Source organism: Osmerus mordax, chromosome 15 (genome assembly GCF_038355195.1).
Source record: "Osmerus mordax isolate fOsmMor3 chromosome 15, fOsmMor3.pri, whole genome shotgun sequence".
In the NCBI taxonomy this organism is placed as follows: Eukaryota; Metazoa; Chordata; class Actinopteri; order Osmeriformes; family Osmeridae; genus Osmerus; species Osmerus mordax.
In genome coordinates, this window is record NC_090064.1 from 14,232,646 (window position 1) to 14,258,189 (window position 25,544).

The window sequence follows — 25,544 nt, forward strand, 5'->3', positions numbered from 1 at the left end:
TTATCTTTCTGACAATAGGCTAGTTTGAGGTATTTGATGTAGAAACTTGAAGGCACAGCCCTTTTCGGTCTTGTGAAAATTAAGTCCCAGTTTTTCACATATTCCACAGATATCAATTGCATATGAGATAATGATAAGATGAATAATCTCACAAGCAGACACTACTGTTATAACCATCAATGGCATCTCAGAAGTGAACCTCCTGTAAATGTTCCTTGAACTGGTCTTGGCCTCGATCCACTACTATTTGTGTGAACAGGGATCTGCTGGCCACTAAAAATGTCCGCCAGTGGCTTTGGGTATAATCACTATAGGCTGCCAATCAGGCCCAGGAATTTGGCATCATTGTGATCTATGGCGTTGCCATTGGTTAAGCCCCTGCGGAGCAGCTGTTCTGCCAGGGAGCAAAGCTGCGACTGACCTTCACACGAACACAGTGTGTGTGATAGGCCTTACTGTCACCCACCACCCTTGCATCACATCAAATCTAATGCTGAAGTAATGTCATAAACGCCCACTAAAACTGATGTACTGCTCCGCTGACCCGAATGATTTTACTCCTGTGCAAACATTTCCAGACACTGAGAGACTTCCTTGGGGACTTGCAACTTTGTACTCTCTTCTTCTTCTAAATCATTTAGTCAGCAGCCCTTAGAAGGTCAGATCTACAGAGTGTGCGTGTGTAGACCTCCAGCTGGGTGTCACTGATCTGCAGCCTTGAGGCTGGATATCTTTACAGGGACAGCACAGGCTGCTATGATGAGCCTTGATGGGTATCTATCAGGTGGCTGAGCGGTGAGGGAATCGGGCTAGTAATCCTAAGGTTGCCAGTTTGATTCCCGGTAATGCCAACTGACGTTGTGTCCTTGGGCAAGGCACTTCACCCTACATGCCTCGCAGGAATGTCCCTGTACTTACTGTAAGTCGCTCTGGATAAGAGCGTCTGCTAAATGACTAAATGTAAATGTAAATCTATGAGGGGCCGTTTGGGAAGTAATTCCGACTGTGAATTTGTGTGAACGTTTCATATGTGTATGTGTTTCATATGTGTTTGTGTGAGGACATTCGGAATCATTTCCTAAATTGCCCCTCATAGGTATCACTGAATCCATTGTGTGATTGGTGGGAGAGGATCTGTCTGGCGCATCACTGTGGTGAGGTGGGCTTGACTTCTTAACCACCAGCTTACAGATACCATTGTCGAATTTGGGACCATAGATGCAGTTTTAGACTTATTTTATTTACCCATTCATATGGTTTCAGTTGTTGACGTTTTCATTTGCCTTTTGGAAAATGAACACTCACTTTCTCAAAAGCCCTGAGACTGGTTGAGATAAGAGCCCAAAACCTGCCAACTAAGGTTGACAGTCATTAGCCTGTACTGAGGGCACAGCGACCACACACAGGTGCAGAAGAGAGGAGGAGGAGGTGGGGGAAGAAACAGCATCCCACCCTCTCACTGAATTAATGACCTTGGGGAAAGTCATCCATCCCTCCAACAACCAGTGGGAGGAAGAAGACGTCTCCTGATTGGAGCATAATGGTTTGAGGGCAGTCCCATTAACTAGTGTCTTTTCAATCGAAGAAATCTAATATATATGTAAAGAAATGTAAACTTTTGCATTCATGTTACAGTAAAAGCATGTTTAATACATGTCAAATGATTTGTGTTCTGTAGCTTTAACATTATTTAAATAGAAGTCTTCAGAAACATGAGTTCAATCCATTATAAATGCATTTACAATTCAAATAGGCTACAGCCTTGGAAGAGGCAAGACTTTCAAGAACAGAGGCCATTGTCCAAAGCCTAATTTTGAATGCCGTCAATCACTGTTGGGGTCAGAGTGGGTCGCAGCTGTCGATTTTATGCAGGTTTCGCAATAAGCTGGCATGACGGCTGACGAAGCATTTTGGTAGGCTACATGTAGTCTCGAAAACCAACAGACCGCTAAAGTCAGTGGTGGAGAATGATCTGTTTTGACGCTCGTTACGCACGGCTTTCGACCCGGTGAATATGTGTTGGCCAGGATCTCGCTGGTGATTCATGCTTGCAGAGACAAGCAGCATTTTTCAACCAGTGAAACGATTTGCTGAAAGACTACAAGTCCCGGTAGCTGGCGTGAAAATTATTCGCCCCCGTTGTATCCCCCCACCACCGACCATCCGCAATCTCATTCACTGAGTGGCCGCTTCGGAGACAACAACCGCCTACCTCCTTGCGTCCTGAGTGAGTATAACGGCTCTTTCTGTACAGTTACGTTAGTATGGTATCGTTTTCTAATATAGTTTAGAGAATATCCATGTTATGTATCTGTAACTTATTCAACAGTCATTTTCATTGTTGCGGCGACTTACATCCGGACTAATTTCTACTTGAATCATGTGTATTTTCTTTTCAAAGTCGGGACTAAAACGCTACTGGGTGATTGTTTTCTTATTGTTCCTCGAATTCCCTATTTGACAGAAGAATAGCTTTCTGAACTTGACAGCATATCGTATTTGCACATATGTATGATGATTGTTATAAAAAGTACACGTACCGTATTATTTAACGATTTACATGTTTACACATCCCTGTTTTGAAATGACAATATTTGAAAGAAAGGAAGAATTACATTCGATAAAGGGAAGTGTTTGCCAATATATCCTACAATATGATGTTCTTTTATAAGAATTCTAACAATTGCAACTTTATTTTTTGTTTTTCTGTAGAATTCAGCGCAGCTTTCTGGACAGAAGCGAACAAAAACGTTACCGTTATGAAGACTGCAAGCGGTGACAGATAACAAAGAGCTATGAAGTCTAGACCGCAAATCGTGTAATAGTACTGGAAAGGCGAGAATGAACTATTCGAAGTGGCAACATTTTCTTTGACTACATATATCTGTAACATAGTCTCATACTACGCTTTGCTTAAGAACAAAATATTTCCATTTGTAGCATTCTGGTCGGATGGGATTACAGGCTACATATGGACATATGTGATGTTGTTTTCTATTTGGTCAAGATAGTATCACCGTTCGTTAGTGGCTTGTTAGGAGACAGTGATGTTTTAGTCTAGATGAGGTGCTTAGACTTTGGGTGTTTGGGGTGAAAGCAGCATTGTTGCAAATAGCAATGAAGATGAATCATGAACATAGCTAGAAAACCCCAGACCTCCTCAGTTTTACTGCTTGGGCAACCTCCTTGCCTCAGTCACCACCCTTGCAGTAGTAGTAGTAATGTTTTCATGTCCTTATGTGGCACTAGATGTTTAGTCTGAGTCGTCATTAGAGATATGGAAGCTATTCTGAGCCACGCCATGACGTCATCCGACAATGACGAGACGGGGAGCGACGTATCCATGGATGTGAACGAGTTCCAGACCCCGTTCTTGGACCCAGGGAGCTTCAAGTCCAAAAGCTTACCCACCCTGAACGGGCCCTGCCAGCAGGCCAGTGAGCTGCTGGACCCGCGACTAGTCAACACAACTCTCACATCTCTGGCCGCTGACCAGAGCAGCGAGCTCCAGCCCCAAACCCCAGACTCCAACCAGGCGGAGTCCCCCTCCCGGACAGACTTCTCCCCCTCCGCCTCCAGCCTGGTGGGCCTCAGCAGCTCCGTGCCCGTGGAGGGGCACCGGGTCGCGAGCTCTGGGGGGAAGAAGCTGGGCTTCTCCTTAACCCGATTCGTCCGAGTCCCCGTGCGTAAGTTTGTGCGTGTGATCCTGGCGGACTCGCGCAGCTTCCTGTTCTGCATGTCCTACCTGACCTTCATCCAGTCCCTCATGGTGTCCGGCTACCTGAGCAGCGTCATCACCACCATCGAGAAGCGCTATAGCCTCCGCAGCTCCGAGTCCGGCCTGCTGGTCAGCTGCTTTGACATTGGCAGCCTGCTCGTGGTCGTTTTCATCTCGTACTTTGGCGGCCGGGGCCAGAGGCCTCGCTGGCTGGCTGTGGGGGGGATCCTGATTGCCATCGGGGCCGGGTTATTCTCCCTGCCCCACTTCATCTCCCCGCCCTACCAGATCCAGGAGCTGAACTCCTCCACGGGCCACGAGGGGCTCTGCCTCGCGGGCAACTCCAGCGGGCGCGAGCTTCTCGACGCTGGGTCGTGCCCGCGCGACCAAGAGGGCAATGAACACAACCTGTACGTGGCACTGTTCATTTGTGCCCAAATACTGGTGGGCATGGGGTCAACTCCCATCTACACCCTGGGGCCCACCTACCTGGACGACAACGTGAAGAAGGAGAACGCGTCCCTCTACCTCGGTAAGACTCGGCTTCACACTCATTCAAACTGCTGCAGAACCCATCAACTCTGGTTCAGGGTGGATGGCTTGCAGAATCAAACACGGATTTAAGTTTGTTTCACCCAAAGTTTGTTGTAACACAGGCATTGCATTTTTGGCTTTTACTTTTCCCAGCTGCGAGGTCAGGAAGGTGACATACCCCTAAAACCTCATGGGACTTAGAATTAGAGGTAGCTAACAGAATTAGCGTCAATTAGCCCTGCTGATGATGTTGCATTACAGTAGCCAACATATCTAGAGGGTGATTTCTGATTGCTCTGGGCTGGTGCACCAGGAGGATCCAGGCACGATCAGATGATCCCACATGGCACGCCACCTTTGCAGCATTCTGGGTAAATACAGAGGCTGTAAAGTCAACCTTGGCCCAGTAGCACGTGGAAGAGAAGGGAGGAGGGGTGCGGGGGGGGGGGGGGGTGCGGGGGGGGGGGAGGGAGGGAGGGGGGAGGGAGGGAGGGGGGGTGTTGACTTGGTCATGATTAATGCTTCTGTACTCTGTGTGTGTTTTTGTGTGTGTATGAGCCAGTCAGCATTAAAGCAACACGCTCCAGGATCTCCCCTCGTCTCAGAACAAGCAGCCTCACACTGCCTCGCTGTGAACAGAGGCAGTCTGTCAGTGCCTCGTATGCTGGGTCTTCCTTATCGGCCGTCTAATCATATGGGGTCAGAGTGGAGGTCTGTGTGGGAGGGTTCAAGGGGCAAGGTCGCGATTCAGACAGGCCGCAGGCGGGGACCCCTGCAGGGTAATTGTTGCCGGGGTAACCCCCTGTCTGGGATTGCCCCTTACAGCTGCCCACTGTCCCATTTAACCTTGTACATAATGAGTGTGTGTTCTGTGTGTGTGTGTACAGTATGCGTGTGTGCCAAAAAGCTCTGTGTGTGTACGTTACGTCACGTAAAGGTCTGTGTGTTTGAGGGACGAACATGGGTGCACGACTTCAAGAAGGATGCTGACACGGCCATTCGCTACAACATTACACACGCAACAAAGCACTGTGACACACACACACACACACACCTCCATTGCCCTCAAGACTGATCTATCGATCAACACCTACACCAGAAGGAGCCAATGCAGCATGGCTATTGAGCCAGCCTGAAAACAAGACTAAAAACAAAGCTCCCATATCGGCAGTGTTCTGCTCTGGTTGTTAGAAGGTGTTTTGGCCAAACTGCATCCACATTGTCAGGCCCAGTTAGAAATGAGAGCCTTGTTAGGTGTCAGGCACCATTCAACCAGTCACACAGGTTCAATGTTCCTGTCCTGTATAACCTTGGTGGCTGTTAGTCTAGTTGGTTCCTGGGTAGAGATAATCTGTTTTACTTCAACAGAGACTTGTTTGGGAAAATAGACATGTCCTTGTTTACATGTCTGTGTGAAGGTGGTAGAGTATCCTTGGCCTGCAGGAGAAAGCTTGCGATCACTCACAATGCAGCAAGCGGACATCAAACGGTTTCTGTTCACTGTGTTTTGTCTGTGATTTTACCAGTGACATTCTTTACGTCTCATGTTTAGTATTGTGCATGACTCATGTTAGATTGGACTGATATGTCCTTGCCTTTTTTTCTTTCATGCCTGTTTGCTAGCAAAGCTATGATGGGTGATGAGATATGATGGGGTACAGTTGACACACACACACACACACACACAATGCGGTATCAACCTACATCTGTCCTTTTCTCCCCCTAGCCTTCCCCCGCTCCTGCAGAGAAGGGAAATGGAGTGTGACTTAAGACTGCAGGCCCTCTCCAACAGACCCCTGGCCAATCTCACAAACCACCAATTGGTGCTAAAATAGTCCTTAACTTGGCAACCCACAATTTGTCACATTACCTAACACCACGTTGACACCTATATATCTGCATTTGTAAAAGTGAAATCTGCTTGGATTGACTGTAGCTCAGCATTTTTCACAGTATAGTTTGATAAGGAAAATCTTATTGGTGATTTACTTATGTGTTGGTTAAGTTAGATAGGAGGGATTGTTTTTTTTTTTAGCAATGCTTGCAAGACATTTCCTCAAAGCCATTACTGTAAACCCCTTCTTAATTTTCTCTGGCTCAGAGGGGAGGGGCTCAAAAACGGGGCTGGCTTCTGTTAGTGGGACAATGAGATCTGCACAGAAAAAAAAAACCATTTGCCGTTACTTCACTTGCATGTGTGTGCGGCTTAATGCGTGTGTGTTTGTGCATGCTGGCGTGTAGACATTCCTTGAGAACTGTTAAGGGGCGCCAATCGCCAGTACCCTTTCTAGCCTCGGACCATATCGCCATGGCGACACCAGTAGCACGGGGTGTGTTTTTGGACATGCACGCACACACACACACGCCTCTCTGTCCTGCTCTAGTGAGCGGTACAGAACCCGTAGTGTCCTGGACTCAACATCCGTCCCTCAGGGAACATGCTCAGACTGCAGCAGCTGTAAAACCCACTCTTAAAGCCGCCAGTGTTTGCCAATTGTGCTCTCTCCTTCTGGCCAGGCAGATTTACTACACGTCTCTATTCATGTTACTACGGCCAACATTTGTCTGTGTCTCAAAGGCAGGACAAGCTCTCTATATAAGAAAAACATGCCACTTTCAGTCTCCACTCCAGACTTCTCAATGAAGGATGAATGGAAAATTGTACTGGACTGAGAATTTTGGACTGACTTTGATATCTACACATATTTGTCTTTGTCTGTTTGGTCTCTGACTGAACATTCGATTTATTCAAGTGTTTTCCGAGAGCCAGACGAAAGCACCTCGCTGCCTCCCTCTCTCTCCCTCTCTCTCTCTCTCTCTCTCTCTCTCTCTCTCTCTCTCTCTCTCTCTCTCTCTCTCTCTCTCTGTCTCTCTCTCTCTCTCTCTCTCTCTCTCTCTCTCTCTCTCTCTCTCTCTCTCTCTCTCTCTCTCTCTCTCTCTCTGTGTGTCTGTCTGTCTGTCTGTGACCCACAGATCAATAGGTCGAAGCCGTTCAGGCTGAGCCCACTGCTTCGTTTACCTGGCAGTATTCATTCGGCACAACCCCAACCTTCCCACATGAGCTTTGCTTGACTGGGTCACAGAACAGCCCAAAGAATCTAAGCGCCCCCCCCTCCTTCACCCCCCCCCGCCTCCCCAAATCTCAGATGAATCATCATGTTTTCTAAATAAATAATGAGAATGAGTGTAGACCCTACCTCTTCTTGTGCTTCGCAAGTTAACGATCCCAGTGTCCATTCTGAAGGGCCAGCTCTGATTGGATTGCACGACTACGTGCGTGACAGCCAGTGTTCCTGGGCAAAACATACGTGCACACACACACTCAGGCCCATGTGGTCTCTGAAGCTCATGCCTCACAGAGTCAGAGTCAGTATGGGCTAAGCGGAGGATGTTACCTGCCTCATAGAGTCAGAGTCAGTATGGGATAAGCGGAGGATGTTACCTGCCTCATAGAGTCAGAGTCAGTATGGGATAAGCGGAGGATGTTACCTGCCTCATAGAGTCAGAGTCAGTATGGGCTAAGCGGAGGATGTTACCTGCCTCATAGAGTCAGAGTCAGTATGGGATAAGCGGAGGATGTTACCTGCCTCACAGAGTCAGAGTCAGTATGGGCTAAACGGAGGATGTTACCTGCCTCACAGAGTCAGTCAGTATGGGCTAAGCGGAGGATGTTACCTGCCTCACAGAGTCAGAGTCAGTATGGGCTAAACGGAGGATGTTACCTGCCTCACAGAGTCAGTCAGTATGGGCTAAGCGGAGGATGTTACCTGCCTCACAGAGTCAGAGTCAGTATGGGCTAAGCGGAGGATGTTACCTGCCTCACAGAGTCAGAGTCAGTATGGGCTAAGCGGAGGATGTTACCTGCCTCACAGAGTCAGAGTCAGTATGGGCTAAGCGGAGGATGTTACCTGCCTCATAGAGTCAGAGTCAGTATGGGCTAAGCGGAGGATGTTACCTGCCTCATAGAGTCAGAGTCAGTATGGGCTAAACGGAGGATGTTACCTGCCTCACAGAGTCAGAGTCAGTATGGGCTAAGCGGAGGATGTTACCTGCCTCACAGAGTCAGAGTCAGTATGGGCTAAGCGGAGGATGTTACCTGCCTCATAGAGTCAGAGTCAGTATGGGCTAAGCGGAGGATGTTACCTGCCTCATAGAGTCAGAGTCAGTATGGGCTAAACGGAGGATGTTACCTGCCTCATAGAGTCAGAGTCAGTATGGGCTAAGCGGAGGATGTTACCTGCCTCACAGAGTCAGAGTCAGTATGGGCTAAGCGGAGGATGTTACCTGCCTCATAGAGTCAGAGTCAGTATGGGCTAAGCGGAGGATGTTACCTGCCTCATAGAGTCAGAGTCAGTATGGGCTAAACGGAGGATGTTACCTGCCTCACAGAGTCAGAGTCAGTATGGGCTAAGCGGAGGATGTTACCTGCCTCATAGAGTCAGAGTCAGTATGGGCTAAGCGGAGGATGTTACCTGCCTCATAGAGTCAGAGTCAGTATGGGCTAAGCGGAGGATGTTACCTGCCTCCAACCGGGGGATCTTCTCAGAGCTCGGTCCCTGGGTACGCTTTCATTAGGAATGTTTTAACAGAGGCTCTTGCTAAACCAAGTGCATCAATAGTCCTTTTGCTTCACACAGCAGGCCTGTAGAGAGATGCTTATTTACCAAACTGTAGGAGGAGGAGGAGGAGGAGGAAGATGAGAAGGATTAGGAGGACTGAAAGTTCAACAACACTTATACAGGCTTGAGCATTGTGCTCAACCTCTGTCCCCCCAAAACACTCACTCTCACACACACACACACACACACACACACACACACACACACACACACACACACACACACACACACACACACACACACACACATACACACACACACACACACACACACACACACACACACTGCGCTCAGCTCCCCTGATAAATTTAGAAAGGGAGCAGCTGCTTTCTGAGTCCTGGTCTTCTCTTCCTGTGTGTGTGTGTGTGTGCGTGTATGTGTCTGTGGGTGGGTGTATGTGTGTCTTTACCCTGAGCATGTGTATACTGTGTGAGTGTTTAACCTCCCTGTGTGTGCTGTTGTGCTTGAAGATTGTGTTCTGAAATCCAAGACAGGACTACATAGATCTGTTTCTCTTTTACTCTATCTTCCCTTTTGACTCCAAGTTTGTGCAAAACCTGATGACCCATATTGTACCAAGCAACATCTGATAACGTTCCAAAGAGCTTCTCTTGATGTCACAGATTGCTTGGGTTTCTCAGTCTTCAAATCCCTGTAAGATGTTCAATGTGGACTTTTGGACCGTACCACATGCATGCTGTAGATCTAGCTCTAGATCTGTTTCTCTCGTCTTTCAATCTCTGCATACTCTGTTTACATTTCATCAGATGTGTGTCCTGTTCTGCTTAGTGACAACTGAATTGCACACGCACACACACACACACACACACACTGTTCCCTCTTGTGCTCTTTCGTGCTGGTCTGCTGGTTCACTTTTCTGGAGTGGGCAAGGTGCTTTCTTGTGTCTCCCAAGCCTTGCAGACAGGCAGTCTGCCCGGCAGGACTCTTGTCGTAGCTCCCAAATCGTCGAACCCTCCGTCGATGCTTTTTATACCCGCTGCATGGTGCGGTGGGCTACAGTTTCATAAGGTTACTTAGTAGCTGCAGAGCCCCTACATGACCAGCGGCTACAGCTCGGCAGGAACACCACTTCCACCACCTCCAAACTCCCACAACTGCTACTCTTCTGTGTCTCTCCTCTCTCAAGTCAACTTATACTACAAACAATCACTTTCCATGGCTTTTCCCTGGCCAATGAGCAGCTCTATTAACGCCATTCTTCGGCCAGTGAGCAGATTTTTGTATTTTCCTCACTGATGAACACGTCTATTTCTTCCCTCAGGCCCTCCAGCCCTCAGGCCCTCAGGTCCTCAGGCCTGCAGGCTGTGTTTTGAAGCCAGTGTGTGGTGCACTCCTTGAGGAAATTCCAGGAGGGTGTGTTTGTATGTGCGATAAAGTAGAATAATAGACAGGCCTTTGTTTAAGAGGGCTACAGTCTTCTGGTGGTTCTCTTGTCCCTTAGCGTTACTTCTCCAAAACGGCTTTGATCCCGGATCTCTCAGGATTGCATAAAACGCCTTCCCAGAAATCCACTTTCTCAGTTGTCACCTTACAGGAAGCAGTCTTGCGTGGTGTCAGGTTGTCATTAATACATTTCGGAGTTCAAAGGCAACAAATGAAAACATGCTCGGAAATTACATTTAAATCCCTCGACAGGAGAGGAGACATCCGTCATCCATATCCTCTTTTCAGACAGTTATCATATGTTCCGATCTTCCGTTATTTCACGGCTGAGTGTCTGGCGGGGGGCTGCGTGTGTCTGGGCGGATGACGGTGTCGGGTGACAAGCTCACCACGCTCCTGACGCCGTTGATCCTCATTAGCGCGCTCCTAGGAGGGGATTTCATCAACGTCTGTCAGTTTGGAAATTACATCATTGGATTTTTCAGAGAATGAAACATGCTCTAATTGGTGGGTTAATTGAAGCGTCGATTGCCAATAATTTAATCGACACGTCTGTTAACCAAAAAGCATTTTTTGTTTAGGCTTCATTGAGGAAACCAGTATTCTCTCCTCCTTGCTCGTTGGGGGGGGGGGGGATTGGGACGTTTTCTGCTGCCTATGAGGAGGATATGCTCTCTCTAATGAGCGATGGTGACAGGCCAGGGAACCGTGAGTCCTCTGATCCCGATCACTAGCAGCTAAGCCTGACATGTCCAGCAGTCCGTATTGTCTGCCCAACCTTTTGGAAGCCTTTGCGTGAGTCATCGAATTACGCTGTGCGTCGGTTCTCTTCAGCACAGCCGCTCTCGGCAGCTCGATGAGAGACGGGCTCTACTTCCACACACGTCTGGGAGTTACGGCCCAGCTTCTCCTCTCCCTGAGGTCCTTGCTTGCCCCCCACAAACCAGCTGGGCTTCTGTAGGCTTCCAGGTTTTCATATGGGGGAGGTGTCTGTGTGGAGTTTTAGGGGAAAATATTCCAGTTTTCTAATCCGGACCCCTGCTACAGGCATTTTTTTCTTTGACCCTCTCTTGCAAACACAAAGAGATGAAGGGGGGAGAGGGATGGAGGGAGGCAAGGGGATAGAGAGAAAGAGAGAGAGAACGGCATGGAGAACAGTGGGAATTGGGACCATGTGAAGCAGGACAGAGGGTATGTCGGAGTAGAAGAAGCCTCTGGTATTATTCTGCAGTAATGCTGTTTTTTTTACGACCCCCTTTCCCCCCTCCATAGACTGCCCTCCTGTATATCGACACTGCTTCACCTCCCCCTCCTCCCTGGCTCATGAAACCCTGACAGGCTTGCTACATGCCTCAAAGCATTTTTCGAGTCTTTGTGTTGATTTTTTAATAAAACATGTTTAAGAAGAATGTGAAAAACCCAAGTATTTCGACAGTCTAAAGCTTTGCCTTCTGTTTGGCGGATTCTTAATTGGTCTGTTTCATAAGGACTGCTGTGGTCCATCAGTACACAGTTGACCTTGGGTTCCATGCCCTAATGGTGTGTGTGTGTGTGTGTGTGTGTGTGTGTGCACGTTTGTGTTCTCATTGTGCTGTTTCCCTGAAGGGACAGCAGGCCGTTCTGAGAGGAGACTGATGGCTCTAAACGTTCTCTGACCTAAGCCTGTGGACCGATCACTGCTCCAGTAGTAGAGAGGGAAGACACACACACACACACACACTCACACACACACACACACACACACACCAGACCAAGTGAAGGGAACGAGGCAGGCTTCAGAGCTGGGAGAGCTCAGACCAGGCAGAAGTAAATTTCATGTTCATGTTTATATAAATGTTTATATTATAGCATCCCTGTTTGCCAGTCCTATTGATGTAACATGCCAAGTTATGCCACTGCATTATGCATTATGCAACACAATCTAACATGTAACTGTGATTTAGCTTATGGCAGAAACAGTGTTAGTTACAACAACCTTTATAAAAGCTCAGGGGGTATTCTGTCCTTGACTGATTGACTACATAATAGGGCTTTTTGAATGGCTGCAAAAATACCAGACCTTCCTCACTTTATCTTAATTTGACAAATCTACTCCTCTACATCTCTGTCTCTCTCTCTATGTCTCTCTCTCTGTCTGTCTCTGTCTCTCTGCACCCCGCCCTGTGCCTGTCTCCAGTGTGGTGGAAGGGCCCTCTGCATGTCAGAGTGGAGAGGTTTGGTGGTGGGGAAGCAGCTGTTGAGGAGAGCTGGCACAGGGCTGGCGCCTCAAGTGTGTGTGTGCCTGCACTCTTTTGTGTGTGTGTGTGTGTGTGTTGTTTATGTGTGAAAGAGAGAGAGAGTGTCTGCAGCACAGTGCACCCGCCCCCCCACTCTCGTAGCCTGCAGGTGTTGGAGATGCAGAATGTGGGGGAAAAGCTGAAACATTGCAGGCCTACTGTACATTTACTCTCGGGCAACACCCTGCCATTCCAAATAGAACTGAAGAATAGAACAGTGTTGGCTGGAGGCCCCCTGTTCCCATCCAGCTTGTGGAGGGGCACCGTCTCCCTCAGGAGGGGCAAGGGGGCTGGGGCCTGGGGGCTGGGGCCTGGGGGCTGGGGGCTGGGGCCTGGGGGCTGGGGCCTGGGGCCTGGGGGCTGGGGGCTGGGGCCTGGGGGCTGGAGGCTGGGGGCTGGGGCCTGGGGGCTGGAGGCTGGGGGCTGGGGCCTGGGGGCTGGGGCCTGGGGGCTGGGGCCTGGGGGCTGGAGGCTGGGGGCTGGGGCCTGGGGGCTGGGGCCTGGGGGCTGGGGCCTGGGGGCTGGGGCTGGGGCCTGGGGGCTGGGGCCTGGGGAGTCAGCCTGCCTCTTGGCACAGTGTTGAAGGCTGAGAGGGGTGGCAGTTGCATGGATCTGCCCGCTGTGCCACGTCTGTTTGTCAATGAGAGGGGGTGAAAAGCCACAGGTGCAGTTTGTGTGTGTGTATGTGTGTGTGCGCGTGTGTGTGTGAGAACATGTTGCATTCAATGAGGGAAGGAGTTAGGGATTCTATGCCGACCGACACACGCACACTCATTCATTCATTCTCTTAACAAGCCCCCTTTCTTTCTCTCTCTTTCACTTTTCTCTCTCTTTGTCTCTCTCTCTCTATCTCTCTCTCTGTCTCTCTCTCTCTCTCTCTCTACCACTTCCATACAAAGATCCCTGATACTGCCTGTGTAGTGTAGTGCAGTAGCTGCAGCAGATCATCAGTTCTCCCCAGACTCTCTGAGGATTTCTGCAGCCGCGCGCTGAACCCTCACCCAGGCCCCGGATCATCTGTCACTCTCCCAAAATACTGGGTCACCGGCAGGGAATGTGTCTACACATACTGCTGCCACACACTCTCTCACACACTCTCACACACACTCACACACTCTCACACACCGGAGTAGCAGCGGACATGCACGGACACACGAGTACAAACACTCTCACCAACACATATTGAACAAGGTCTCATTCATGTCCTATACATCTAGAGTATTCACAGCTACTCTCCATGGCTAAGTCTGTGTAACTGCAGTACATGTTCTCAGTGCTTCACAAGCCGTGAGCTGTGGTTAGACTGATGTCTGAGTCTACAGTTTGCCGGGCTGGACGGCTGTGTGGAATTCTGCTGTAGCTTTTATCTACGACTCAGATGTTATCTCCCAGTCTCTGCTGAGAATCTTCTTTGTGTTTAGCAGACTGACATGTTCCTGCATAGCCTGTGTGTGTGTGTGTGTGTGTGCATGCGTGCCAGTGTGTGTCTGTGCGCCTGCGGGGAAGATATGACAGTGGGTGTCAGGGTGTCCCTAGGCTGGTAGGAAGATAGCTTTGATCAGGAGGGGAGATGCTTTCCACATCAGTCAGTGAATCAGAGGAATATACACAAATCTAAGTATTACTATAGAGTCATTATCGTAAAACAGCCAAAAAGAAGCAAGAAATTATAATACTGAAATTACCAAGTAGAACATTCTGTTCTGTAGACCAGAGAAACGGTGCGTCTATATTCCTTTGCATTGCCACAGTGCACTGTATACATATGACATATATGATTTCCCTAGAGAGGGTGTGTGTGTGTGTGCTGTATCTGTGCAAGGTACACATTGACCCTGGCTGTTGTTTATTTTCTACATGTCGGTGTACAAATTAAAAGAGAGCATTCACAGCAAAAAAAGTGTATATATATAGAACTGAAAGTTATTACAACTTCATAGTTTTCCACATAGAGCCACTTCTGTTTTGCTGACTGTACACCCTTAATCTTCAAATGTGACCCTGAACTTCTTAATGCTGCTGCGTTTGTTTGCCAGTCGTTTTTATCTGCTTTCTCCTATCTCCTTTGTCTGTTGGTACTATGAACCCAGGTGACTGGAAGGAGGTAGGGGGCTCACAACCTCACGGAACAAGAGATCAGAGAGCTGAGCAGAGACAGGGAGAATTAGCATTGCATGTGCGCTGATGGGACGGCCCTGATTGGCCAGATGGAGGGAGGGGAGGAGAGAGAGGTACAGACGGATTAACACATGCCTCCCAGGCTGTAACGTGGCATTCCTGCACTAAGCCAGTTAAGGAGGGCGTCCGGGCCTTGATCACTGTGTCACATGGTAAGACTGAGAGGGAAAGGAAGGGAGAGAGTGGTGGTGGTGGTGGTGGTGGGGGGGGCGGGTGGATGATGGTGAGAGGAAGAGTAACATTTTGGGATGGAAGTGAAAAAGGTCAAAGTGAAAAGATTGAAGGGAACTTCTCCGAAACATGTTGTCCTAGTGCTTCCCAGACTATTCTCTCTACTCTGACCTACAGACAGACAGAGAGAGAGAGATAGATAGATAGAAAGAGAGTGATAGATAAGTAAACTCTGAGAGGGATGTTGAGTTGATCTTGTGAGGACCAGGTCTAACTGAGACCTTGATTGCCAGTGACCACCACCGCCACGCCGTTGCTGAAGAGGGTTTGGATCTGTGAAAGAACTCCTTATGAATTCCACCTCCCCTCTGAAAAACTCTTCCTTCTAAACCCCCCCACCCCATGGTGGATTCTGATTGGAACCAGCAGCTGTGTTGATTTGTGGGCCTGCTGACAGGCTGAACCTGCACAGATCCCTGAGGCCAGCATCAGAATCAGCAGAAACCACCAAATGACCAATCGTGTCAGGCACGCAACCTTCCCCACTCCACCCCCCGACGCATGCAGAAGCTGTTCGGCTAATAATTGGCTGTATCAGGTCTCTAAGGCCCTCTTTTTTGCCAATACCTTCATTCCCGAGCTAGCTCCTTTAGCATCCATTAGCACGCTGGCATGTTAGCCTAGCCATCCAAATAGCTGAGCTAGGCCCTTCTCCGAGTGCTTACTTAGCAAGTACATTACATATGACTGACCAATTGTTTATGAATGCTTTCCTGGAACATACCCCCCCCCCCCCCCCACCCCACCCCCTGTCTCTCTTAATTCAGGGCTTTTCAGGCCTGGCAGACTGACTGTCTGTGTACAGTAGGCTTTCATCCCCTCCCACAAAGCCATCTGTGATTCTACAAAAAAATAAAGGAATTCCTTCCATTCTTATTACACACTTTTTTTTCTCCAGAATATTTAATTTGGTACGTTGAGCTTTGGGACCCCCTGTAGGGGCAGGACTACTGCTGGCATCAAACATTCATTACCAGCTCCAGTTTGGCTTTCCTGACCAGAACTGTACTAAATAGGACATTGAGGGGAGGCTGTTCTCACACAGTGCCTCAGACTAACTTCCTAACTGACTGACTGACTGACTGACTGACTGACTGACTGATTGACTGACTGACTGACTGACTGACTGACTGACTGACAGACAGACTGACTGACTGACTAACTTCCTAACTGACTGACTGACTAAGTTCCTTACTGACTGACTGACTAACTTCCTAACTGACTGACTGACTGACTGACTGACTAACTTCCTAACTGACTGACTGACTGACTGACTAACTTCCTAACTGACTGACTGACTGACTGACTGACTAACTTCCTAACTGACTGACTGACTGACTAAGTTCCTTACTGACTGACTGACTAACTTCCTAACTGACTGACTGACTGACTGACTGACTAACTTCCTAACTGACTGACTGACTGACTGACTAACTTCCTAACTGACTGACTGACTAAGTTCCTTACTGACTGACTGACTAATTGACTAAGTTCCTTACTGACTGATTGAGTTCTTGACTGACTTCCTGGCTGATGGACTGCTCTTGTGAAGGGGCTTTTACATTATGCAGACCAGTGGTGCCTGCCTCTCTCTGTGTGTGTGTGGTCTGTCCACAAGATCAGCTTGTGACTGGACTTAGAAGCATTCATCTGAGACCAGTCCACCAGCTTAGAGGACTTACTGGGTTTCAGGCCCAGGACCCAGATTAGGCCCACAGCACTGTAACACTATTGTCTTTGGCTGAATGCAAACTGGGGGTGCTGTTATAGTACCTACTGCACGCACATGCAGGTGCAGACATACGCTGACACAGACGCAGACACACATACGCAAGCCTGCTCGAGTCATATTGCTGCCACAAGCAGACACCATCCGTCACACATGTGTCACATGACCCCAGTCTAGGGGAGGGGTCATGAGGTTACGAGGGTGAGGTGATTGGCTGTCTGGGTGTCCTTATGAGTGTTTATGGCTGCACTTAAGGTTCTTATGGGGGGGGGGGGGTAGTCAGTGCATAGCTTTGTTGATTGTAATCTGGATTTCACCCAAAACTGTGGTATGTTGTTGGTGTGATAGAGAAGTTGACTGCCTTGGAGGTTCACATAAAAGTGTTTAATTAGGATGCCGTTTAGTTTGATTTGGAGAAGAATTGGGAGAAGAACATTAACAGGTTCAAGAGTTGAACATGAAGGTGAACATGAACATGATGCTGTATCCCCAGTGAAAAATGATAAGAAGGCCATGATATAGAATAATTATATTTTGCCAAAAACCTAAACAACCTTATAAGAAATGATGAACCATCCAGGCTGTGTAACCCTACTCCTGGACATCTGCCCTCCTGTAGGGTTACACTCGAACCCCAGTTGTGACAAACATGATTCAACTTGTCAACCAGCCAATTAGTAGAAAACCTACAGGACGGGAGCTCTCCAGGAACAGGATCTGCAGCCCTGAACGTCAGTTGATCAATTCAAAAAGCTGTTGTTTAGCCGTTCACCTGCTCATGACCATGGCAACTCAATGAGAACAAGCAAACAGTCTTTGTAGGTGGTGAAGAACTCCTGCAGTTGGTTATTTCTAATGATTTGTCAATCAGCCCCCTTCCAACCAATCAGCTGATCCCCTGATGATGCTAGTTTGGGAAAGCTCTCCTGTTCAGCACCATGGAGAGTTCTTAACTGACGGCGATCATGTTTCTCTGTATAGGAGGCAGGTGTAGGCCAGAAGGAGTCCTGCTGTAAAGCATGCCCAGCGTCTCTCACGCTCAAGGTTATGTGCTTGTGCTCCTCCCTCTTCACACTCACTGTCCCCGACTTGGGATTCTCTGTGTGGCCTGTCCTGCTGGATCTGCGTCAGGTCTACAGAATAACAGGAAACCTTTCCCTGCCACGGGGGCGTGGCTAAACCCTCCAGATTGTCATGTCACATCTTGTCAGCGAGGCAGGCGTCTGTCAGTAGCTGGACCCCTGAGACCCCCTAGACACACACACACACACGTTATGGTAATAGATCTGCTGGGACTAGCATGGTCAAGCTGTGCTGTGCTGTGTTCACATTTACATTTAGTCATTTAGCAGACACTCTTATCCAGAGCGACTTACAGTAAGTACAGGGACATTCCCCCCGAGGCAAGTAGGGTGAAGTGCCTTGCCCAAGGACACAATGTCATTTGACATGGCCTGGAATCGAACCGGCAACCTTCTGATTACTAACCCGATTCCCTAACCGCTCAGCCACCTGACTCCCTGTGTTTGGGTGAGCAGCCATCCAGCCAGCTTACCAACCATCCATCCAACCCACCATCCAGCCCACCATCCAGCCTGCTAGTCAACCATCCAGACGGGCAGGCCAGGGCTGCCAAGCAAGGCGGGGCTGTGTACAGCTGGTGCAGTGTCTCCACCAGGGCTTGGTCTTTTTTTATCCCTCTTATAGCACCATGTATATCATTGTCTATCTCTGTATTGTATTACTGATGACATTGTGTGTGTGTGTGTATACTCTATAGGCACTCACACGCAGTGGAAAGCAGTTGGTCAAATTAATGCATCAAATATTGTGTGTGTGTGTGTGTGTGTGTGTGTGTGCTGAAGCCGTATGAGGGGGTAGTGAGCAGGGCAGGCCCAGATGCCTGTCATAGCTCCGCCCTGCCTTTCTCCATCTCATCAGGCCAGTCTGCAAGCCACCGGAAAGGGCAACGGGTTTAACGTGTGTGTGTGTGTGTGTGTGTCAGAGAGATTTCAGTACCAGGCACATGTGTGTGTACCGGAGAGTTAGTTCTTAGGGGAGAATTAGGAAGTTCACTAAGCTAAGCCTTTTAGAGGGAGTGTTGAGTGACTCTGTCAGAGATTACCCCATCCCCGCCCCCTTCCCCGCCCCTGCCCCCCCCCCACACACACACACCCACACACCCCTGTGTACCCCTTGTGTAGCGCTGTAAGGTTAGGACTTGTAAGAAGACACTGCAGAGTCAGCCAGTTGATATGACAATGCCGTCATTCTCCAGTCTTATTGTCTTTCCTGTCCTCTTGTCTCAGGGAAGGTCACATGACTGAACCGATCCCTCTCTCTCCTTCTCTCTCTTTTTCTCTCTCTCCACCTCTCTCTTCTCTCTCTCTCTCTCTCTTTATTTCTCTCTCTCTCTCTCGCTCTCTCTCTCTCTCTCTCTCTCCCCCTCTCTCTTCTCTCTCTCTTTCATATATATCATATATATGTTGTTCAATATCTCTAACCCAAGGCATGCATCCACTACCATACAACAGAGGTCTTTCCAAAGAGCTTCCAAATGAAAGTAGCAAGTTTGGATGAATGTATTCCTATACAGACCATTCATGGAAACAGCTAGCATCAGCAGAATATCTCATCTTCCCAATACTTGTCATAGACCTAAGTATACAGTATATTTCCTTTATGCTTGTTATAAACTGGTGACTACGTCTACCCATAAGGATAGTTCTTCTTGTCCACACAATACATCATTTCTGACACATTGTGATTCAGTCTACATCCATTCACCTGCTTGTTTAGATGTTCCCTTTAGGTGTACGACGAGGTCATAGTGGTGCACAGAGACGCATCATTCTTTGAAACGCTTCCTGGTGAGAGAGCGATGACACTGTCACTCCTCCAGTGGCTCTACAGGAGAGGGAGGGGAGTGGCGGTGAACGAATGAGCACAATGAATGTGGCTCGATATGCGGAACACAGCTACACACACACTCACACACTCACGCACTCACACACACATACACACGCACGCACACACACACACACTCACATTGAAGCACTGCATTGCCATGTTGTAACCTACTCGTGTTCATTTATGTGTAAAAGGATGTTTAGAATAGGTAGCCTTGTTTGACCTTCTCGTCCCATGGTAGCTCACTGAGGCATAAAAGTGATCTCCTTCATTCTGAACACGTAATTAAATCATTTCATTAATACAAGGTAATTATTTGTGTCTTTGGAGATTTGACTCATTGGGTGTAAGGTCTTTTCTCATCATTGCTCTGCTCTGATCTCATTTCTCTTCCTCCCATGCTTGATTGAGGCTGGGGTGGGGGAGGGGCAATTAGATAAAGTAGGGGAGAGGAGAGGGGAGGAGAAGAGAGAGGGGAGGAGGAGAGAGAGGGGAGGGCAGGAGAAGAGAGGGGAGGAGAAGAGAGAGGGGAGGAGGAGAGAGAGGGGAGGGCAGGAGAAGAGAGGAGAGGGGAGGAGAAGAGAGGAGAGGGCAGGAGAAGAGATGAGAGGGGAGGAGAAGAGAGGAGAGGGCAGGAGAAGAGAGGAGAGGGGAGGAGAAGAGAGAGAGAGGGGAGGGCAGGAGAAGTGAGGAGAGGGCAGGAGAAGAGAGGAGAGGGGAGGAGAAGAGAGAGAGAGGGGAGGGCAGGAGAAGAGAGGAGAGGGGAGAAGATAAAAGAGGAGAAGAGAGAGGGGAGGAAAGGAGAGGAGAGGGCAGGAGAAGAGAGAGGGGAGGGGAGGGGAGGAGAGGGCAGGAGAAGAGAGAGGGGAGGAGAAGAGAAGAGAAGAGATGAGAGGGGAGGAGAAGAGAGGAGTTCTCTCTGGTTCTCCCCTAGTCTCCTCTGTAACCCTGTGTGGTGAGGATCATCACAGTTTGGGGCATTCACTCCAGCTAGCCAGAACCCTGCCACGTGAATGAGAGGTGGGGGGAGGAGGGAGGGGTGGATGAATGGATCTGAGGGAGAGAGCGAGGGAGGGAAGGAGACAGGCAGACCGCAGAGGACTGGAGTGTCCAAGGTTAGACGGCAGGAGAGCGATGTTGCTGAGTTAGCCGTTATCACTCAGTCACACGGCATGGTAGGGACAGTGAACTCACTCCCCCCCCCCACTTCCTCTCCAATCCCTCCTTTGGTTTATCCTCCCCTTTTACCCTCTTTCTATCCTCGCCCCCCCCCCATCTCTTTCATTTTCCACAGGAAATCTGGCATTGATATGAACAGATACTTTGAAAAGGTAAATAGAGGTCAACGATACACCATTAAACTCCCCAGTCCTCCTGTTCCCCCTACTGGGCCTCTCCCATTCCACACATACGTGTGTGTGTGTGTGTGTGTGTGTGGTGGGGGTTGGCCTGACCTTGGCTGACATTGACGCCACGGTGGTGTTTCTGGTGCAGTGGTGTTTTGAGAAACACACACCTCCTGCCCTCTGCGTGTGTCCACATCTCTGCGTTGAGTGGAATGGAACCCTACCTACGAGTCAAGGGTGAATGTCATGATGCAGAACGCTACTTGAGGAGATGGAGAGGGAATATGCTGACTAAGTAGAACGCTGAACAGGGAAAACCCAATAACCGCAGAGAGCCTTCTAATCCATTACCTCCGCGCGTGTGGCCCCGTGTAAGTACAGTGTATGTCCAGTGTATGTACAGTGTAGGTTGGGCCGGTTCAGTGTGTCCTTCACGTGCCGGCGGAGAAGGGCCGTTGCGTAATTGAGTAAAGGAGCCTCATCGTCATGCAGGCACAGCGCTGCTCTGACGTGTGTGTGTGCGTGTGTGTGTGTGCGTGTGTGCGTGTGCGTGTGTGTGTGTGTGTGTGTGTGTGTGGGATGGCCATCGTGCAGTTGCCGTGCCAGCATATTCTTCACCCCCGGCAACAATGACGTTGCCCCGGACGTCCTTGGAAAGGAGCACCCCCCCCCACCCCATTTCCCTGCCCCCTCCCCCCGTGGCGTGGTGCCAAGTGGCAGGGCAGGGTGGCGGGGAGCGAGACGGGCGTGGTTTATGACCCCCCCCCCCCCCCCCCCCCCCCCCCCCCCGCCCTCCAGTCAGGCAGAACACCGTTAATGTGATGGACGACACCGTGTGGGGGGGCGTCCGCTGGACACAAGCTCTGAGGGGTGAGATACAGCCAGGCCATGACCTGTCCTGCCATCTACAGGACCCCAGTGTGTGTGTGTGTGTGTGTGTTTAGGGGGGTGGTGGGGTGGATGGAGGGAGGGAGAAAGCAGAGTGAGAAAGAACGAAGAGAAGAGGGGGCGATGAGTCGCGAAAGAGAGAGGAGAGAGAGGAGGAGAGGCCGGCAGGGAGAGCTGGACCCGGGTGCGAACGTCAGAGAGACAGGAAGAGAGATCCAGCTGTAATCATCAGGCGGCTGTCATGCCAGACTGGATATTAATATAGAGGTTTGTGTAGGGTACAGAGAGAGCCAGGGGAAAGGGAAGGTTAGGATGTTACAGCTATCAATCAGCTTGGCTCCCCTCACTTAGCACAAACACACACACACACCCTCCATCCATCAGCACCTTTCACTGCCTCGCACGAGGCTGCTTATCAACGTACAGTTAATACCAGTTAGAACCTTGTCATTGTTAATCACACCTCGCCCCACGCAGGAGTGCCAGCGCAGCCTACCTTATCCTACAGAGTCATAAACGGCAGCTTTCTATTGGTTGTTTCTCCTCATGGGGGATGAATGATCTGTGAAGCACGAGCGCATGCTTCTCTGTAGCTCTTCTCCCCGTCTGGCTTTTTATCAAGCGCTTTTAATCAGGAGAGAGCTCCTAAAGAGAGACCTTCCTCTGTCCCTGCCATGCCTGATGGATGCTCTCTCTTTGTCGCTCTGTCTCTTGCCCCCTCCCTCCCTCATTCATTTGGTTTCCGTCTCGGTCTCTCTCATTGTCTTTCTTTTTGTCTCTGTTTCTTTGTCTGTTTCGCAGTCTGTCTTTCCTATCTCGTTTCTATGCTTGTGTCTGATTGTGAATGAGAGGTGACTCTTCGCCGGTCCCTGGTGATGAGAGGTGTGCTGCATGCCTGGTGCCATGGTGATGAGAGGTGTGCTGCATGCCTGGTGCCATGGTGATGAGAGGTGTGCTGCATGCCTGGTGCCATGGTGATGAGAGGTGATTGATGTGTGATGAGGGCACGGGGGGCCATCTGCTCTCTCTTCTCTAGTGATGGAAACTCTCCTGTAGAGATGGTATCTCTCTAGTAATGGTCTCTAGTGATGCAGGTCTCTCCTCCAGTGATGAAGGAGATAACATCCTCCACCCTTCCAGTGCAGTGAATATGAAACACACACACACAGACTCACTCTTACCTATACACACACGTTCCTCCAAACCAAACACACACACACTTGGTCTTACTTTCATGCTCACTTTCCTCTTACACTGCAAACACACACACACACACACACACACTTCCTCATCTCCTAGAACTCAGGCTCCTCCTTGCAAGAACACACACACCGACACACACGACCCTGCGGCCTGTTCTGGTCTGCATATCAATGGAGAAAGATGATGTAAGCTGGTGTGATTGATTGTTCCTCCCAGGCAGGCAGGTTGTCCATTCCTGTTGTCATCTGGCCAACCTGATGAATGAATGTGAAGGAGAGAGGTGCCACGCTGCCAAACACGTCCTCTTTGCTGCAGCGTGTCTGGGACTATGAGCATGTGTGTTTGAGATTTAAATCAAGTTTAGTGTTATTTGAATATGTGCGATGTATCAACACAGAAAACGCTGCCATGGCTGGTACCACAGCTGGTGTGTACTTACACAGTACGTGTGTCTGTGTAAATCTGTGCTTGCCTCTGTGTGTGTGTGTCTGCCCCAAACTGATAAAAGGATTTACAGATGGTGGCTCTTTGTGCCGAAGGAGAAGTTTGTTTCTCTCTGCATGCCTCCCCATGGTCCTGTGTTGAAGCAGGTCCTGGTTTCATTAGGCCCAGATAAGGGTGCTTCCAGCGCTTTTCAGCTAGAAGACGCCCATGCCAGTCACCACTGGGCTGGCCCAGGATGAGGAAGCAGGGATTTCTTCCAAGTATCAAATCCTCAGAGATCTCTGGGGATACAATTGTGTTTCCAGGGCTGCCACACAATAGAGCTTGGTTTTGTCTACAGTAAACAAAACCCAAATGTTGTGTGTGTGTGTGTCTGTGTGTTATGTAAACTGGCAAGGAGAAGTGATTCCCTTGGTCAGAGCAGGAAGATTAGAGATTAGGCTGTTGGTCACTGTGCACCTGCTTACCCAGAGTTTGAAAAACACACAAACACACACACACACACACACACACTCACACACACACATGCAGTTTGAGCCAGCATCAGAAGCTCATCTTACTGCCCAAACTGAAATACTAACCGACAGTGCTGTCGACAGTACAGTGTGTGTGTGTGTGTGTTTATGTGTGTGTGTGTTTGAAATGGAAATGCTGTTTTTGGGACGGTGGCTCAGACTGCCTCTTTCAGATCGATTCGAAACACACACACACACACACACACCTGGCTATGAAGGACATGCTCCAGGTGTAATTACAGACTCCCTCTCCTCCATTCCTGACTAATATCTCTACTGGACATCTCTAGATACATTTCCCAAGTCCCCAACAACTAATCTACCTCCAACTACTCTGACTCTCTCCTATGGTGAGTTCACAACCTCTAACTCTCTCCAAGATGGGATGCTCCGAATCCCAGAGCATAATGTCCTGCCCCATGGATGGATGTACTTATGTCCCTGGGCTGAAGACATGGCTGGAGTCAGCTCTTACAGACAGGTTGTTGAACATAGCCTTTTGAGGTTGGGATGTATGCCAGAGACTGGTCAGAGGTCAGTTGTTATAGGTGGGGTGGAAAACAGCTCAGGGCTAACGACCACCCCTGCTGGCCCCGTGTCAGCTTGTACTGCATGCTGAGTCACTGTGACACAGTGCCCACCAGGCGCCTTAACAAGGAGTAGAAATGAACGTGTTTGACCTTAAATAAGTGCTGTGTTTAATTCATGAAGGGAGCCAAAACCGATTAACCTAAAGTTAAACCCTCCTTAAGGCAAAAGACAAGTCTCTCTAGCCATGAAATAACAACCAGCTGATGCACACTAAAGTCATTCATGGCAAGAGTGCGTGCGTTTCATTCACAACCGTCCCCACGTGCTGTGAAAGAGGCCCGCAGTGAGGCATTCAGTATCCAGTGATGGGATTGGCTGCAGTTGTAGATCCTTGGTTGTAATTGGTTGTTTGTGTGTGTTTCAGCCATCATGTATGTGATGGGGGCTCTGGGTCCAGCCGCTGGGTACCTGCTTGGAGGAGTTCTTATCGGCTTCTACGTCGACCCCACAACCATCGTCAACATCGATCAAAGTGACCCACGTTTTGTCGGCAACTGGTGAGTGTTTCTTTATACGTGTGTGTGTGTCTTGGAGAGCCTGTGTGTGTTCATCTGTGTTTGTGTGTCTGTGTTTTTTAATCTGTGTGTGTGTCTGTGTGTTCGTCTGTATGTTTGGTGTTGGCTCATCTGTGTGTGTTGGTTGTTCTTTGTGTGTGTTTGTATGTATCCGTGTTTGTGTGTGAATGTGTGTGTGTGTGTGTGTGTGTGTGCCCCCAGGTGGAGTGGGTTCCTTCTGTGTTCCGTGGCCATGCTGCTCGTCATCATTCCCATGTTCGCCTTCCCCAAGAAGCTGCCCCCACGCCACAAGAAGAAGAAGAAGAGGAAGAAGATCTGCTCTGCCGAGGACGTGTCCAGCGATGATGATGTCATGAAGGAGAAGAACAGCCAAGCCCAGAACGTCCCCTCGGCCATGGGCTTTGGAAAGGACATCAAAGGTAAAGAGATCAAACGCCAGGATC

General features: G+C 49.3%; 1 protein-coding gene across 1 annotated transcript in view; it reads left to right on the top strand.

Annotated features, from left to right (window-relative positions):
- Window positions 1-2,160: 2,160 nt before the first annotated feature.
- The window catches only part of LOC136957408 (solute carrier organic anion transporter family member 5A1), a 35,798-nt gene continuing 12,414 nt past the window's right edge, over window positions 2,161-25,544 (top strand). Inside the window, exons 1-4 of the mRNA XM_067251323.1 lie at window positions 2,161-2,227; window positions 2,713-4,250; window positions 24,951-25,083; window positions 25,303-25,520. Of these exons, the coding sequence (XP_067107424.1) occupies window positions 3,278-4,250; window positions 24,951-25,083; window positions 25,303-25,520 (1,324 nt within the window). The 5' untranslated portion in view covers window positions 2,161-2,227; window positions 2,713-3,277. The remainder of the gene's footprint in view (window positions 2,228-2,712; window positions 4,251-24,950; window positions 25,084-25,302; window positions 25,521-25,544) is intronic.